Consider the following 17,514-nt stretch of genomic DNA (forward strand, 5'->3'; position numbering starts at 1 on the left):
ATTTGCGACTCCTCAGATACTAAAGGAGCCCAGGCTCAAATGCAACAAAATCTGGACAATATCCAAGCTTTGGCTGACAAATGGCAAGTAACATTTGCACTACACAAATGCCAGGCAATGACCATCTCCAATAAGATACACTCTAACCATTGCCCCTTGAGATTCAATGGTGTTACCATCTTTGAATCCCCCACTTTCAACATCCTGGAGGTTACCATTGACACCATCCCGGACAAAGCAGCCCACTTGATTGGCACCACATCCACAAGCATCTACTTCTTCCACCACCAATGCTCAGTTGTAGCAGTGTGTACTATCTACAAGATGCACTGCAGAAATTCATCAAAGATCCTCAGACAGCACCTTCCAAAATCATGCCAACTTCCATCTAGAAGGACAAGGGCAACAGATATTTGGGAACACCACTACCTACAAGTTCCCTTCCAAGCTACTCACCATCCAGACTTGGAAATATATCACCATTCCTGTACTGTTGCTGGGCCAAAATCTTGGAATTCCCTCTCTAAGGGCATTGTGGGTCCAACTACAGCATGTGGACAGCAACAGTTCAAGTAGGTAGCTCACCACCACCACCTTTGGAAGGGCAACTAGGGACGGGCAATAAATGCTGGCCAGCCAATGATGCCTATGTCCCACAAGTAAATAATAATAAAAAAAGACTTTCGCCTCTACAGCCCTTTATGATCATGAATTCCACGGATTGACTACCCTCTAAGAGAAGAAATTGCTCCTCAGCTCTGAAATTATGCCGTCTGGTCCTAGACTCCTATAAAGGGACACAACCTCTCAGCATCTACCCTGTAAAGTCTTGTATGTTTCAATAAGGTCACTTCTCATTCTTCTCAACTCCAATGAGCACAGGCCAAACCCATTCAAACTCTCCTCATAAGGAAATTCCTCTACACCTGGAATCAACCTAGTGAACCTTCTCTGTTCTGCCTCTAATGCCAGTGTATCTTTCCTTGGACAAGGGCACCAAAACTGTTTACAGTATTCCAGCTGAGGTCTGACTCATGCCTTGGATACTTTTAGCAAGACCTTCCAACTTTTATACTCCATTCAATCAATTTATTTTCCCTATTACCTGCTGAACATGTATGCTAACTTTTTGTGATCGATGCATGAGGACTCCCTAATCCTTCTGCAGTAGCTTTCTGCAGCCTTTCTCTATTTAAAACCAACAGAAGGAAGGTCAAGAGGAAAATATAAGGAAGAGCAAGTGCTCTTTGCCTGTCACTTGTAGACAAATCCAGCCTAGAGTGCTCAGGGTAAGAATTTTAATGTTTTATAGATATGTATTAGTAACTGAGTGATGCAGAGAGACCAGACCAAAATGAGTATTTAACATTTCTGTTTCATTTTTAAAATGTCCTGAGATGATTAGCCACACTCCTGAATTAAATAGCTGGTGTCAATTGACATTAGTAAGGCAAATGTTTGATGGCTAAAAATAAACTTACCTTTTGTAATAAGTAACAAAATTAACTTGATCAATACATGTTTAATAGTTTATTTTAATCAGATTTTTCTGATGGGACCAAAATGTATCCACTTTTGTAATTCTCATTTATTTGTTGGAATTAACATGCAAGTTCAATGTTTTCTCTTCTTCTTCAGTCTGCGAATAAACCCTTACTATTGACTTTTGAGTAACATTTGTGAGAAATACATCTGTATTTTAGAGAGACAGCACATGTGCTGTATGTTTTTTCAGGTTTGGTCTACTGGAGACATGACTGTGAAACTGCTCTGGTAAGGGTTAGCAGAGATTGTTTAGCACAGCATTTTCTGCAAGAATTTTCATACCTCGTCATTACAAAGCCATTTTGTGAGATTTATGGTTTAGAAATAATTTAGTTTGACAAGGAAACTTGGTTCTCACTGAGTTTTGCAAAAGGAGCAGCTTGTTATTTAAAATTCTCAATTATAACTATTGAGTAATGCATAGGTCACATTTGTCAACTTGTGCAAACTGCTGAGCAATAAAGCACCTTGCCTTTGATAATTCAAATCATTTAATATATAGTGTTATTCCTTCATGAATCTGAAATAAAACCTTACAAGCAGAAGTAATTTTCTGTTTGGCATTGACAGTGTCCATTATATATAAGTCAATAACATAATAGGTTTTAGTGGGGAAAGTATATTGTTAATAATGCAAGTAAGAAGTAATGCAACATTCTGTGAATGGTTCCATGTGCACACATTGCAGATATTGCACAAGTGATAATGATTTGTGTTTTTGACTTCTTGAGATGATGATGAAACCTCAGACTTTAAACTCCAGAAATACATCAGCAACTCAAGACATGATTTTTGAGCTTCAGAATATGTTATACATGATTTTCCAGTATAGCTGCAAACCTGGAGTACTGTTGTACCTGAAATGCAACAAAAGTTCTTGCTTAGTTACATTGTAACGAATGCACTCTGTATCTACACGAATAAATCCCATGTCACCTCCCATTTGTTATTATGACAGATGTTCCTATATAATGAGGAAGGACGGGTTCTTGGTGCATTTCTGGCAAAGAGTTCAATGCTGGACTTGGGTTTCTGTAGCCAAAAGAATTCTTATCATCAGCAGCACATCCCCGATGTTCCATGATGTAGCCGGTAACTGCACAAGGTGATCTTTGGAAGGTGTGCTTTGCGAAGAACTGGCCGTAACTTAAGGATCCAAGCTGGGTTTGTCCTGATGTCCCCATGCACAATGGGTCCTGCTGTTCATGTACCCTCCCTTCATTCAGTTTTGTAGTGCCCCGAACATTATTCATGCTGTCTGGGCTGGCTTTGTGATGATTTCCATGTTCGTACTGGAGCTCTTTCATACAAATCCTCCTAGTTTGTTCATATGGTGTTTGGATTGGTAAAAGCTGTTGGCTTACCCTTGCCATTGACTTGGCTGCATCACAGTCTGATTTAGCTAACAAAGAATTATTCAAACAGGGTGAAAAACACTTCCCATCATTGCATAATTTCTCCTGAGAATTATGTTTGAACAGTACCTTACACTCTTCCTTGACAACATGCTGTGTGGCCTGAAGTACTTCGATTTTGTTTTGCTTTATCGGATTAATGTAAGGTTCTTCCTTATATTTATTGTTTGGTCTTGATGATGCACAATTTGAGAAGGTGGCAGATGTTCCTCCTTCACAATGCCGTCTATTAGGCAAAGCACCTAAATGAAAAAGAAAGTATTAAGAAATTGTTAAGCACAATGTGCTGGGAATGCAATGGACGTTGAATGAGTACTAAATTGGTGACTGCTGTTTCTAATTAGCTTAGTTTGTTTGGTCAACGTTCAATTATTTTCAGCCTCCCATTAAGGTGCTAGCAAATCAATCTATTCAAGAATCCTAATAAGTATTCCAGTTAGTTTTGCAAAATGAGACTAGTAGTTGATTTATTATTAAAACAGAAATGGTACCATATGTCGTCTCTGGCATTTCAGAACATTGAGAATAATATAGGGAGCTACCGTACCTATTTAATCTTTATAGACATATGTGTCTTGCATCACTCTGTACACTAGCTTGTAAATTCCATCGACATGTATAGGATAACAGATTATCTACAATAAACTATAAGCCAGTAATTAAATTGCGATGTTCTGACAAATGAAAGCAATTTTTTGATGACTCTAGTAACCCATGTAAATGCACAAGATTGAAAAGCAGCTATAATATAATTTTTGAAGCATAAATTTGAATTACTGGTTTTGCAACGTGCTAGATAATAAAAACAATCAATTAACAAAGATGATCGATTTAAATGTTTGTTGCTTAATATTAAAAAGTACTGTAGTAGTTTCTTCCTGTCACAAGGAACTGTGGGGATTCTAAAAATATATTTAAAATAAATAAACATTAAAATACTTTAAATGAATTAAATATTAAAACACTTTAAAGAAAACACATTAAACAAAACATTTTGGGCACAAAGTATAATGGTGAAATTGCTTCATTTCTAGAAAGTGTCAGTTAGTTGTTAACATTAGTAATATCAGAGAGTTTCAGTGACACTTAACGCTCGGTTTAATAGCAAAGAACTTGGGCTATGTCCAGCAAGTTCAAATATAAAGGTTAATTGTTGCAACTTTTCTTCCACATTTGAATGAGAATGACTAAAATAGCTACTTGTAATCTTAGTGGTTATCACTTAACATTGTGTACAGTTACACCATGGGATAATCAACAGTAGGCAACCAACTCAAATACAAATCATGGCATGAACTATTTTTTATGTTATACTTTGAATAAAAACATAGTTGGAATAGTAAAATGTGTTTTAAACTGACATTTTGTCAAATGTTGTGCATGCTGAGCAACTGGAGTTTTATTTAGACATATATATAATCAGAAATAAATTGACAGGAACATGTTAGTTGTGAATCTTCTTTGACATTTCATTATCCAAATTTTTTAATGTTTTCCTTTAATGCATTCTATTTTAATGAATCTCAATGTACAATGTGGTTTTAAAGTAGAACCAATTAATAATTTTTAGAAACTGTGCTGAAGAATTTCAGGAAAGCAGACTACTGACAGGAACTGGACAGCACAGTGACTCAGTGGTTAGCATTGCTGCCTCACAGTGCAAGGGACCTTGGTTCAATTCCACCCTCAGATGACTGTCTGCATAGATTTTGCACATTCTCCCCGTGTCTGTGCGGGTTTCCTCTGGTTTCCTCCCAAAGTCCAAAGATGTGCAGATGAGGTGGATTGCCATGAGAAATGCAGGAATAGGATGGGTCTAGTTGGCATGCTCTTCATGGGTCAGTGTGAACTTGATGGGTCAAATGGTCTGCTTCAACACTGTAGGGATTTTAAATACAATATGCTCTGTTGGATGAGAATTTATAAGAAGGGTCTGATCACCTATGGACAATCCCTAGGCACTATTCAAAGAGCAGTGTGTAATTCTCTTTTATGTCCTGATCAATAATCCTCTCTTAACTAGCACTAGTCAAAGTGAATTAACTTATCACACACTGCATTTGCTGCTTGTGGGATCCAGCTGTAAAAAACACTTAAAAGTGTTGCTATATTTGGCTGTATATCAGAGACTGCACCTAAAATAAATGAGTTGACAGCAAATGAAAACTCTGTGTAAAATATACATGCTTGAATGGCTGTTAGTGAAACAGCATAACTTACACTGATAATTCTGTACAGAGCTGTACTGGGATTCACTGATAGGGTGATCCTGCAGATTCTTTGAGGGAGACTGACTGTGAGCTGATGATGAGCTTGTCAGATGCCAGCAGCTGTCACTAGTTGCCTGAAATGCACCCACATAGAACCTTGCTGTTTCACAAGTTGACCTTTGACTCTGAGCTATCTGACTAGGCGTCATCTGTTTTTTGCTGGCAAGCACTTGAGGGTCCAATGGGAAGTGTCCATAGGTATAGGTGAAAGGGTGTCCATGTGACGAGGCATAAAGCAGTTCATTGTTCTCCTGGTGAGAAGTGCCTTCCTGGGGTGATACAATGTTCAGCATACGGCTTCCTCCCCAACTACTGGTGTGGTCACAATCAGCTTTCTCAGTGTGAAATGAATTATATTGCTGAAAATGTGAAAGAGAGAAAAGGAATGTCAATCTTAAAGGGGGAACAGTATGTCAAAAGGCAAATTTAATCTCATTGTATAACTTTCTCTCAAGCTGTGTTAAAAAAAGAGAATGCATACGTTTTTTGTAAATATCTATATCATACACATTCTCATTTGCATGAAGTTGATTACATTAGATTTTCTAAAGAACATTTTTAAATGGTTCCCTGAATATTAACCAATTTTTGTAAATTCTAAAACCTACAGGAGTTCATTTCCTTCTTTCCCAAATCCTGATGAAATCAGAGACCCGAATTCCAACACATTTATAACTTTTCAACAAGTACCACACAAAAGAAAGCTTTCTCCTCATTTGTGCAAAGACCCAACGAGCCATTGACACAAATCAACTCTGAACTCTGTCTAGAAAAGACATTAAAACCAGTTTCTACGATTCTAATTATTTTACATGATTTTAAAAGGCACAAAGGTAGTCTTCATGAAATTTTAACAAATTTCCTTATCCTCCTTGCAAAGTGCCATTGAATCATCCTTGCACATTGCGTCCTTTCATCTGATTTTTATTACTTTAAAGTAGTCAGCAATCTGTTGCTATGTCATTTAATGTTAAACATGTTGCCAATGGGAAACAGCCAACATTCCATTCAAAGGATGTACAGCATTATCACAGTTCAATTCTCAAAACATGTTAGTTTGTATCCTTATGCAAAAGTAGACTTCTAAAGTATTCACAATGTTGATTTAATTTTTTAAAAAAAGTTTTATTAATACAATTCGATATTGTTATTCTGGTAAGAAAAGTTGTTACATTTTGCAGATTTCAGCACATAATCTAGGCTGAAACTTTGGTCCAAACAGAGGGATAACCCCACAGTTGGCAGAGCAGACATTAAATTAAGACCTTATTGCCTGTATGCTGGCTCCAATAATTCCTTAGGCAATACACCAACATAACAGATTAACTTGTTATTTATTTCTTTATGTGGGACATGGCTGAGCACAAATTGGAAGCGGCTTCTGTTTAAATTATAGCAATGGCTGTACTTCAAAAGTATATAAAAGGGGTAGCAGTGGCATGGCAGTATAGCGGCTGGACTAGCAATCCAGAGCACCAACTTAATGATGACCAGATAACTACAGTCAGTTGCTGTAAAAATACATCTGATTCATTAATATCCTTTAGGGAAGGAAATCTACCTGATCTGGCAGATATTTGACTCCACCCTGTGGACCATTAAAGGGAGGGCAAGCTATCCAATGACACCCACATCCCATAAATGTATTTTTAAAAATTGACTGTGATTTCCTTTGTCCAGAGAGCATGGAAAGCCAATATAAATTCCAATTTGTTCTTTCTTCATTCATTGTTATGGAATGATAGGAAGCGGAAGGGTTCCCATTTCCAGTTGCAATTCAGTAGTGTCTAATTGGGGTGGAGTGCATCTGAGAATGCCTGGTGGGAGCAGGGTTAGGACCAGAAATTGTGCCCTCCGAAGTAAAATGGTCAGCATTCATGATTTGAGCTTGGATACAGGGAGTGACCACTTGTGTGAGGTATCCAGGAACTGTTGAGGCTTTTGGAAGTTGTTCTACTAAGTGTCAGTGATTGATTTGTAAGCTTACAGTGTTTATGTTTTCCAGTTGTAGTAATAGTGGAGAACAAAACATCAGGGACATTTGAAATATGGATAGATGCTATAATGTGCAAGTTGGGCTTGAACACAATGAACTGAATAGCCTTTTCTCCTTACCAACATCCTTGATCCTCTGAACGTTCAGGTTGACATATTCAATCAGAGTTCTAACATAAGTCATTATTATTTAGAAACTAAAGAACAACTTGTAAGGATGAAGAGATGTACCATGTATTAAAACTTTCCAATTTGCAGGATAATGAATGCTCTTCTGCTGTTAGCCTGGTATAACCATTAGCTGCCATCAACCTTCCCACTAGTTTCAAGAAATTGCATGATTTACACTGTAAATGTGAACTAAACTCATTGTAGAAAGTTATGAAGGCTATTTCAAGGGGTTAATAGCCAGTTATTGGGGTAAATTACTGCTCCTGACATGTCACTCAATCCTGGGAGACCCAAATAGGAAATATTTAAATTGTGGAGAGTCATTCCTACAGGTAGCAAATTGTTCCTATAAGTTTATGAATATCAACATTTGAAAAGTTTTTAGAACTTTTCTTTATAGCCTCATCTTTTTCTTTTTCAATCCAAGTTTTCCTTTCCTTCTGTTTCTCCTTCTATATCTGACTTTGATTCATTCAGCATGTTTCCTTCCCCATTGTTCTCTTTATTTTTCTCCTACCTTTAAATATAATTGATGAATATCTGTCCCATCATTTACCAAGGTCCCAAATGTTGATCTTGTTGGTCCATTATTGGCTCACATTTCCAGCATTGTTCACCTGTTTATTTAGGTGCTAAAAGTGCTCTTCATGATCCAAATGATGTCTACAAATCTTAATGCTTTTGCTTCATCTTAATATCTTGAAAATTTGATCAAGTCAGCCTCTAAATTCCAGTGAACAAAACTCTATTTTGTGTAATCTCGCAATTTAAATTTTGGAGTCCAGGACTGAAAAATTGGGATTGTTATTGCTATTTTTTGGATGCGCTTGGAGTTCCAAAATGGTGTCCATGGTGTATAGGGTGAATTGGACCAGACCATGTTGGTGAGGGCATTAGCACATGCTCAGTGAGTGGCTGTTGGAGCTACGTGGGTCAGGCAGAGTATGTTATTAATCAGCATGCAATGCTGATGTGCTGCCAGTGGTGTCACCCTGGAGCTCAAAGCTCAACTAAACATCTTCCTTCACCTCAGACAGCTGAACACACATTCTATAGGAGGAAAGTCCTCACCATGTGCTATTGAAAACGATCATTGACTACTTATATGTTAGCTGCCTGATTGATTTCTTCTGGATGTTGCTACTATTCTAAAAATATTTGGTACTTTTGATTGTTATTTAAAGTTGGTAAAACCGATAAGGGGTGGTGCAGCAGATATTAAAGGAGTTTGACTATAAGCTTTTTTGCAAGCCAGTTGCCACCAAGCAAGGGTGAATTAGTTGACACACTCATTGGAATTCTATCTGGAGAATTTGTTTGTTTCTATGACTGGGGTTGCAGTTATAGGTCAATGTCAAGGTTAACAATCCATTCAATAGCATGGGATACCACAGGATGAATAGCTGTGATCTCACTGGATTCTTAGAACAGGGATTTAGCAAGTGGGCAATGCTGTGACTTGGATGACCACAGTCATTGGTTAGCTGTTCTTTAGTGTTCACATTATCCCTGAACCATTCCCAAACATTTCAGGGTTGTCCGTATTGCCTTTGGAAGTTTGAAACTTGGGACTCTTCTCTGGGGTCAATTGCCAAATGGGGTTGGTGATGTTTGCATCTGTCAGGTGGCACACCAACTAGAGGTAGAGCTGTTGTCAGTTTGTAGATTTTAGAGGGAGTTAAAGTTTAAGCTTTGAATTTTCAAATGTGTATGTGGGGCTTCTGAAGTCCCCTGCTAATGAGAGTGATTTGTTAGCTATTAGTTGGTGATATTCTTTGAATAGGATGTTGTTCTTGCTGACATTTGGAGAATGAACAGAGACCATGCAGAACAAGTCAACACTCATTAGTCCCTAACCATTTATCAAAGCAGAAGATTCTATCTTAAGGGATGTGACTGGTGCAAAGCAGCCAGGTAATTTTCCCCCATACTGACGTGTCACAGTGTCTGTAGCTCTCAAACTCTGAGCTGAAACGCCTCTTACATACTCCACATACTGCAGCCATGTTTTCCCTGGGCCACATTGGCATTCAGGGGCTCCCATATGCTGCAGCTATGACATATTACCCACACTGCCATCCTTAATGGATTTAATTAACTTCTTAATTATTTTATTCAATTATTTATTTTTCTTTCTTTTTATGTATTTTATAACCCTCATCACTATTTCCTATGCTACATTAAACCATTGGAATAGAATAGACCTTAATCACTTAACCAGATACTTACAAAACCTCATCTCTTGCAGTAGATTAAGAACAATGCGCTGTGTACAGCGCTGTTCTTAGTTGATGCCAGATACCTCCAAGCTCCTTGATGTGGACAGCAGGGTTTCTGACAGGATTCTATATTCATCAAAAATTTCCAGGGTATATACCCATCAATATTTTTCTGCAAGCTGCCTTGTGGAAGTGATTGTCTCAATATTCTGCAGTAGAACTTTGTCTGAGCTGATAAGTTGTCAGATACTATCTTTTCCAAGTACTCCGGTTTCAGACCACTTGGACCCAATGTCTCACCAGATGCAGGACCTGCCTCTATGCTATCCTTCAATTTACATGGAGTGCCAGTATCTGGCTTGGTGGCTGTGAATGTTAAATCAAAGAGTCAGTGTACCTTCATCCTCAAAACTTATTATTCTTCTTCCACTGCCTGAGTATCCTAATGGAAAAATACATAAGGGTAAGATAATGTTATGGAGTTGAGGTGGGTAGTAGTAAAGATGGGGAAGAGCTACAGACTTACATCATCTATTGCTTGTCAGTCTGAAGAAATTGTGAAACGAGTAAGGTTAGGAAGAAGAGATGGGCTAGTATGAGGATACTGTCTTTCTGGATGGTCTCAGCCCTTCCACAAGTGACATCACATTAGGAACATGCAATATCTCCTTCACAGGGTTGAGGACATGCAGGCATTCCTGAATCTCCTGCTGCCCCTGTTTGTGTGCCATACTGAATAGGAATGAAGAGGGATGGGTGTCAGTGACTGTGGTGAAGCCTTTTTAGGTGATGTGATGGCTATGGCTGAATAGTTGGTTGCAGTTGTATGCAAGCTGTGAGAAATGGGTATGAAGCTTGCAACAGCACTCAGTCTGTAAGAGTGAACAGAAAAATATGAATACCAGGATTGGTCCCTGATTAATAGGGAATGTTGGGAGGTGAGTGATGGAGTGGGAGCATGGTGGTGTTGAATTGAGAAGTGGCAGAGGAGAGTGGTGTAACTGGTAGGATATGTCATTTGAGAATGCATCGACTGACCTTGAACCTATACGAGATCACTGAACTTTGGCTACACTGTATCCAGCTCCTTTGCCTTGACTCCTAGCATTGATTTTGACATAAGTCTTCTTATTGTCTTTCGACTGTTTATCTGGCCTCCTGTGGACACAAGGTATTTGTCCATTCCACATCCTTTACCAAAACCTCCAAGTGCAAGGGCCATAAAGCTTTGAGCCAGTGCTTTCTCGTGACATTTTTCAATGTCTCCTTGGTCAGATTCATTTATCACATGAGTGCCAATACTTGGTCCAGCCAGAGTTTATTTGCCCTTTCTAACGTGTAAGCTAGCTTTAAACAATGCAGGCTAACTTTAAATAGTGCTGGTTAATCATGATATTGACCCCTGCTAATGTACCCAGTGAATTAGCATTGTGGTTAACACTAGCTGGATGCAGTAATCACTGAATTGAGAGGCAGCATGACATTGGCATGCTTCTTGGAATGCAATCAACAGGTTGGTTAATCATGCCTTCTGCTCATTTTCATGGGCTATTGACTTTAGTCTCCTCTAGTGTTTTTAAAGCTATTATCCTGCCTGGTAAATTATTCCAAATATGTAAAATTACTCCCTATAAGATCACATATTAGATTATTTGAAGATTGTCATGTTGTGTGGCTCTATTCAAGTTACACAGTTTAACTGTTTTCTACATAGCTTCCATTAATGTTAATTCACTGGTCTAGAGCAGTATCAAGTTGCAGAAGGATAGTACAGTACAGAAAGAGGCCATCAGCCACCATGTCTATGCTTTCCAATTAGCCTCACTTTCCTGATTTTCCTATAGCCTTGCAAATGTTTCTCCTTCAAGTTGCTTATGCAATTCCATTTCAAAGTTATTACTGAATCCACATCCACCATCCTTTCAGCTGGTACATTCCAGATCATGACAGTTCAGTGTTAAAAAACAAAAATCAAGAATTTCAGCCCTCCTAGTTTGACTTGGAAGTTTTAAGATGCAGTAAGGGTGGAATGCTACAAACGGCCTCCAGTACTGGAAAGGACAAATATTATCCAGGGTTCAAGTTCCTTTATACTATCAATGAACCACATTCCAAAATGTCCTCCCTGTTCTTTGAAATAAAAAAAGTTCAGACTCAGATATAATCTCTCCATGGTTCAAAAGCTTGCAGCCTGCCAGTAGATGATGGATACTTGGATGAAACAGAATAGAACACTTTCTGTGAATGAGTTACTGTCTTGTGATGAGGAGCATGTAAAAGGTAACCTTTCTTTAAAAAAGACAATAAATATCAGAAACTTGAAAATAATCAGTTTGGAAGTGTTACTGAAAAAGAACTGGGCTACTTTTCAGCTCAGTTCTCAAAACATTAAGTGTTTAATTTTACGTTAAGTGGCAGTCCAATATATGACTATAAATTGGAAGTAGTTTTTCATTAGGAGATGAATATACAGAGCTTCTCTTATTTGAGTCTCTGAAATTATTACTGTGCTGAAAAGCAATGAGAGTTTAAAAATAAACATGGAGCCAACATCTTGCAGATGTCATTTCCATCTCTAACTTCATGTTTGAATATGTAATAAAAAATTCAATATGTGCTGGTTTGGATACCTTATGCTACTGTAAAACAGCATTGTGCATGGCAATAGCCCTTTGTATATCGTGTTCTAATATGATCAGATGTAGGTTTGGGCTTATTATTCTCCACAGTTCTTGCCCTCGGCCAGGCTGTCAGGGAGAAGTAGAAAATACAAGCCAAGTGCATCCCCATAGGGAGTAAGTAAAAGTCAAATGAGTCATCCTGGATGATTTTTGTACACTTCCTATTGCTTTAATCAAGAAAGGCTTTGCCAGAGAGGCCCACAATCAGATCATCTGCTTTTTTTCATCCCATCCTTCAATTTGCACCACACCACATTCCAGTGGGACATGCTACTAGGAAATAGGCCAGAGTAATTCACGGTGACCCTTCCTTTAAGAAAACATCTGCCCTCTGTTCCAGACCTCTCCTTGACAACTGTGCTGTGAATTTATGCAGACATCAATTTTCGTACTTAATGCATAGCAAGCTCAATTCTTCAACATCCTACCATATCTGGACAAGTGGGTAGGGGTCATAGTATTCCATAATATGCACCTGCGGATAAGGAGATGCCTTGAGCTTAGATTTCAACTTGGCAATTTTAGGCTTCAGTTGTTTTTGGCTTTCATGTGAGGTAGGCAGCAGCATCTTATATGGGAATGAGGACTTGGTAGCTGTAGTCTGGTCCAGTGACAATTGTAGTTCTTTGTATTCAACGTCCCTGCAACATAAGATTCAATACCATTATAATGTGTTGTATTAACATTTTATAAAAAAGTAAATATTAGATTGTTCAAAATAAATTAAAAATAGTGCACTGACCATTAAATGCAAATTCATTGACTAGGTCTTTGAAAATAGCAATGAAGGAAATTAAATCCACAAGTGTTCAAACAGCAGTATTAACTGTAAGTAACTGCCAGCTGTACATCCGCTTAATATCCCAATCTGTCTCTTTGGCAGGCACCAGCTGATAGACTTGTCGTGGTCATTTCCTTTTGACCAGGACTGCCTGTCAGACATCTGGAATGTGCCTGGTGTACTGTTGATTTCATCAGATCACGAGTGCTCACAAAGCCCATTTTTGCATATTAAAAAGAATTAAACTGAAAATTTATTGCGCTTTGATGTGCAGCAGGAACTGACTGCTGAGGAGGTGACTTGTTTTACTTCCTGCTGCGTAAAATCACAAGATTGTGAATTCATAGCAAATAATGCTTGGGGAGCTGTATCATCTTATCAAGATGAGTGTTTAATGCCTATTTTTTACATGTATTATTCGTGATTGCTGATATAATGGGATATGATTTAAAGTACTACATTTTGTTAAATGCAGTTTGATTAGCAGGAGTGGGAAATAACAACTCATCGTAATATTTGTATAATAGTAACCTAATAATATTTCTTGAGCATCAGGTAAAATACTTAACTGGCATAGTTAATGAAAAGATGAATTATACAGCCGTACCATAATAATATTGTAGATTTTATTAAATTGACCTGTTCAGACAAACTATGACACACCACTGGAGCTGGTGGGATTTGAACCCAAGCCTTCCAGCACAGAGATAGGGAGACAACTCTCACTGTGTCACAAGAGCCCGAGCAATAATGCTGCATGGTTGACATATATGGACTGTTTGGCACATTACTTGTGAACTGTGCCATGATGAAATGACATTTGGAGGGTAAGAAATTAAAATAGTGTAGAAATGCAAGGATATCTGAGAATATAATTGCATAAATCACAAATAAAGGCATTTCTTTTTAGAGGAATGATATACAATACAAAAACAAGGAGAGAACTTAGATTTATATAGAACCATGGTCAGACCACACGAGGAGTACTGTAAGCAGTTCTAGACTTTGTGCTTTGAAAGGATATGGAAACACTGGAGAACATGCAGAAAGGATTTATAGAGAAGTGACCAAAATTGAGAGGATGTGAATATCAAGAAAAAATGAATATATTGGGGACCTCTTCTCTGGTAAAGAAGGAGATCAAATGGAGATCTGTGAAATTATGCGGAGAAACTGTTTTGACTGTAGGGGCATAACTATCAGAAAGATACTAAACAAAGAACTGAGCAAGTATTCCTTTTTAGTGTTGAGAAATGTGAAAATTGCTGCCACGAGGTGGTTGAGGCAGAGATCGCCGATGTTTCAAGGGGACGTTTGATGCAGATATGATTGAGAAGTTATAAAGGAATATGGGAAGTGACTAGATGAAAACTCTCCAACACCTTCTCTTATCTCTCATTAGACCAATACCCTATCATTGAATATCAAACTATCATTTCTCACATTGTCACTGATCTCACCTCATTTTATCCTATAGCCTCCTAAATTCATAGACCTCAAATCCCACTGTGTCAACTTTTACCACCCTTCTAAGAACCACAAAGAGGACTACTTTGATAGATGCATCATTTAAGCCTACACTTGCCCCTTAACCTAATTCTTTGATTTGACTCCAATCGTTCTCACCCATACACTCTTTGATACTTAATCAAGTTCCTGATCTTAACCAAATAAAAACCAAAAGAACTGCGGATGCTGTAAATCAGGAACAAAAACACAGTTGCTGGAAAAGCTCAGCAGGTCTGGCAGCATCTGTGAAGGAGAAAACAGAGTTAACTTTTCGGGTCCGGTGACCTTTCCTAAGAATGTTCTGACCCTTCCTCAGGGTGTTCTGAGGAAGGGTCACCGGACCCGAAACGTTAACTCTGATTTCTCCTTCACAGATGCTGTCAAACCTGCTGAGCTTTTCCAGCAACTTTGTTTTTTTCCTGATCTTAACCATCTCTTTTTCATGATGTACATTCAATCTCTCCACAGCTTCATCTCTGCCAGCACAGCTTACGGGCTCTTTCTTTCTCCATTAAAAGGAAGCCCATCTGGTTGCCATTTATCACCAGTGTTCCTTTCCCTGCCTGAACTCATTCTGACATTGCTCCATTTATTCGTCTCACTTCTGCAGAATTAAACATTATGAACCCATGTGGATCTTTGCCTTTTCACAGAATATATGGAATATTCTTTGTTTCATTCCTTCATCTCTTTTACTGGTACAGGGGAGGTAGTGGCCTAGTGGTATTATCACTGGACTGTTAATCCGGAGACCCAGGTGATGTTCTGGGGGCCTGGGTTCAAATCCCACCATGGCAGATGGTGGAATTTGAATTCAATAAAATATCTGGAATTAAGAGTCTAATGATGGCCATGAATCCATTGCCAATTGTCAGAAAAACCCATGTGGTTCACTAATGTCCTTTAGGGAAGGAAACTGCCATCCTTACCTGGTCTGGTGGCCTGCATGTGACTCTGGACCCACAGCAATGTGGTTGACTCATAACTGCCCTCTGGGCAATTAGGGATGGGCAATAATTGCTGGCCTGGCCAGCGACACCCTCATCCCATGAATGAATAAAGGAAAATAAAACATTGCTAATTCTCTTCCTGGAGATAGGCTATCAACCAATATCTACTATAAGCCCACTGACTCCTGCAGGTAACACAGGGACATGGGCATTAGGAGCAGGAGTGGACCATTCAGCCCTTTGAGCCCTCTCCACCACTTAACACGATTATGGTTGATCTTGCCCTGGTCTCAACTCCACTTTCCTGCCTGCTCCCCGTAGCCCTTTATTCCACTTTTCATCAGAAACCTCCATTGGACTCTGGGGTAGTGAGTTCCACAGATTCACAACCCTCGGACAGTTTCTCTTCATCTCAGTTCTGAACCTACCTCCTCTCACTCAGTAATATCTATGACCTCTTGTTTGAGACTGTCCCACAAGGGCGAACATCTGTTCAAGTCCACCTAATCAATTCCCTTTAGTATTTTATATACTTCAATCAGATTCCTCCCTTCATTCCTGTGAACTCCAGAGAGTACAGGCCCAAGCTGTTCAATTGTTCCTCATCTGACAGCCCTTAATGACACTTCTTTTTGATGATGCCAATTTTCTATACCAATGTTTTCAATATGTGTTCTTTTCCCCATTCTTCCATCAGCTCTCCTTACCATGGAACTTGCCTATGGAAATACTCAAAATGCAACTCCTTCCTTTCACCTCCTTCCTTCCCACTGCCTGAATTCTAAAACATTCCTTCCGAATGAAACAGCAGTTTGCTTATACAGCCTTCTGATTGATTTGTAGAACAGCTCTGTTCAGTCTACAAAAGTGATTCTGAGCTTTTGGTTGCTTGCAGCTTTGAGTCTCTTCCCCCTTTCCACTCCGATCACTCTAACTCAGCCTTCTACATTGTTCCAGTGAAATTCAGTAGCAACTTCGAGAACAGAACCATATCTTTCAATAAGAACTTTAAAGCTTTGCAGACTCAACATAGAGTTTAAAACTTTCAACAAATAACTACTTTTTCAGACAACAGGTAATCACAGAAATGTTACAAAGCAGAAGGAGGCCATTTGGCCCATTGTGTCTGCCCCAGCTTTCTGAGCACTTTAGCTAAGTATCATTCTCCTGCCTATCCATGTAATGCTGCACATCGTTTCCAATTTAACCATCCAACAGCTTCGTGAATGCCTCAATTAAACCAAAACTCATCACATTTCCAGGCAGTGCATTTCCAGATCTGAATCACTCACTGTGTGAAAAAGATTTGCTCACTTCCCATGTGCTTCTGTTGCAAGACACTCCAAAACTGTGCCACCTGGTTTTTGATCCATTTACAAGCATCCTATTAACTGTTGAGATGCCTCATGATTTTGAAAATTTGTATCAAATTTCCTTATATCCTTCTCCTCTTCAAGAAAAAGTGTCAACTTCTCCAAGTTTTCGTCATAACTGAAGTGTCTCATCCATGGAACCTCTTTTGAAGTTTATCCAATGCATTCACATCCTTCATATCGTGCAAAGCACAGTGTTCCAACTGAGGTCTAATGAGTGTATTATATAAGTTCATCATAACCTCCTTGCTCTTGTACTCTATGCACATATGTTTGAAGCCTAGAATACTGTATCATTTATTAACAGCTCTCTCTATCTGTCCTGCCATCTTTAATGACCAACATACATGCAAAGACAAGTCTCTGTTCTTCTGTACACCCTTTAGTACAGTAACTTATATTTTATACTGTCTTTCCATGTTCTTTTTACCAAAGTGCATCACCTCTCACTTTTCTGCGATGAACTTCATCTGTCACCTATCTGTCCACTCTATCAAAATGTTAATGGCCTTTTGAAGTTCTACCATGTCCTCTTCACAGTTTACAATTCCCCAAAATTTTGTGCTAAATGTAAACTTTGAAATTGTCCCCTGCAATATCATGAA

At 38.7% G+C, this 17,514-nt stretch overlaps 1 protein-coding gene across 1 annotated transcript in view; it reads right to left on the reverse strand.

The window, feature by feature from the left end:
• Positions 1 to 2,123: 2,123 nt before the first annotated feature.
• Positions 2,124 to 17,514, reverse strand: part of sim2 (SIM bHLH transcription factor 2) — a 94,575-nt gene continuing 79,184 nt past the window's right edge. Inside the window, exons 9-11 of the mRNA XM_048603125.1 lie at positions 12,772 to 12,937; positions 5,181 to 5,589; positions 2,124 to 3,202 (exon numbers count right to left, since the gene is read on the reverse strand). Coding sequence (XP_048459082.1) covers positions 2,478 to 3,202; positions 5,181 to 5,589; positions 12,772 to 12,937 — 1,300 coding nt within the window. The 3' untranslated portion in view covers positions 2,124 to 2,477. The remainder of the gene's footprint in view (positions 3,203 to 5,180; positions 5,590 to 12,771; positions 12,938 to 17,514) is intronic.

The sequence above is a fragment of the Rhincodon typus genome, chromosome 11 (genome assembly GCF_021869965.1).
Source record: "Rhincodon typus isolate 14 chromosome 11, sRhiTyp1.1, whole genome shotgun sequence".
Taxonomy (NCBI): Eukaryota; Metazoa; Chordata; class Chondrichthyes; order Orectolobiformes; family Rhincodontidae; genus Rhincodon; species Rhincodon typus.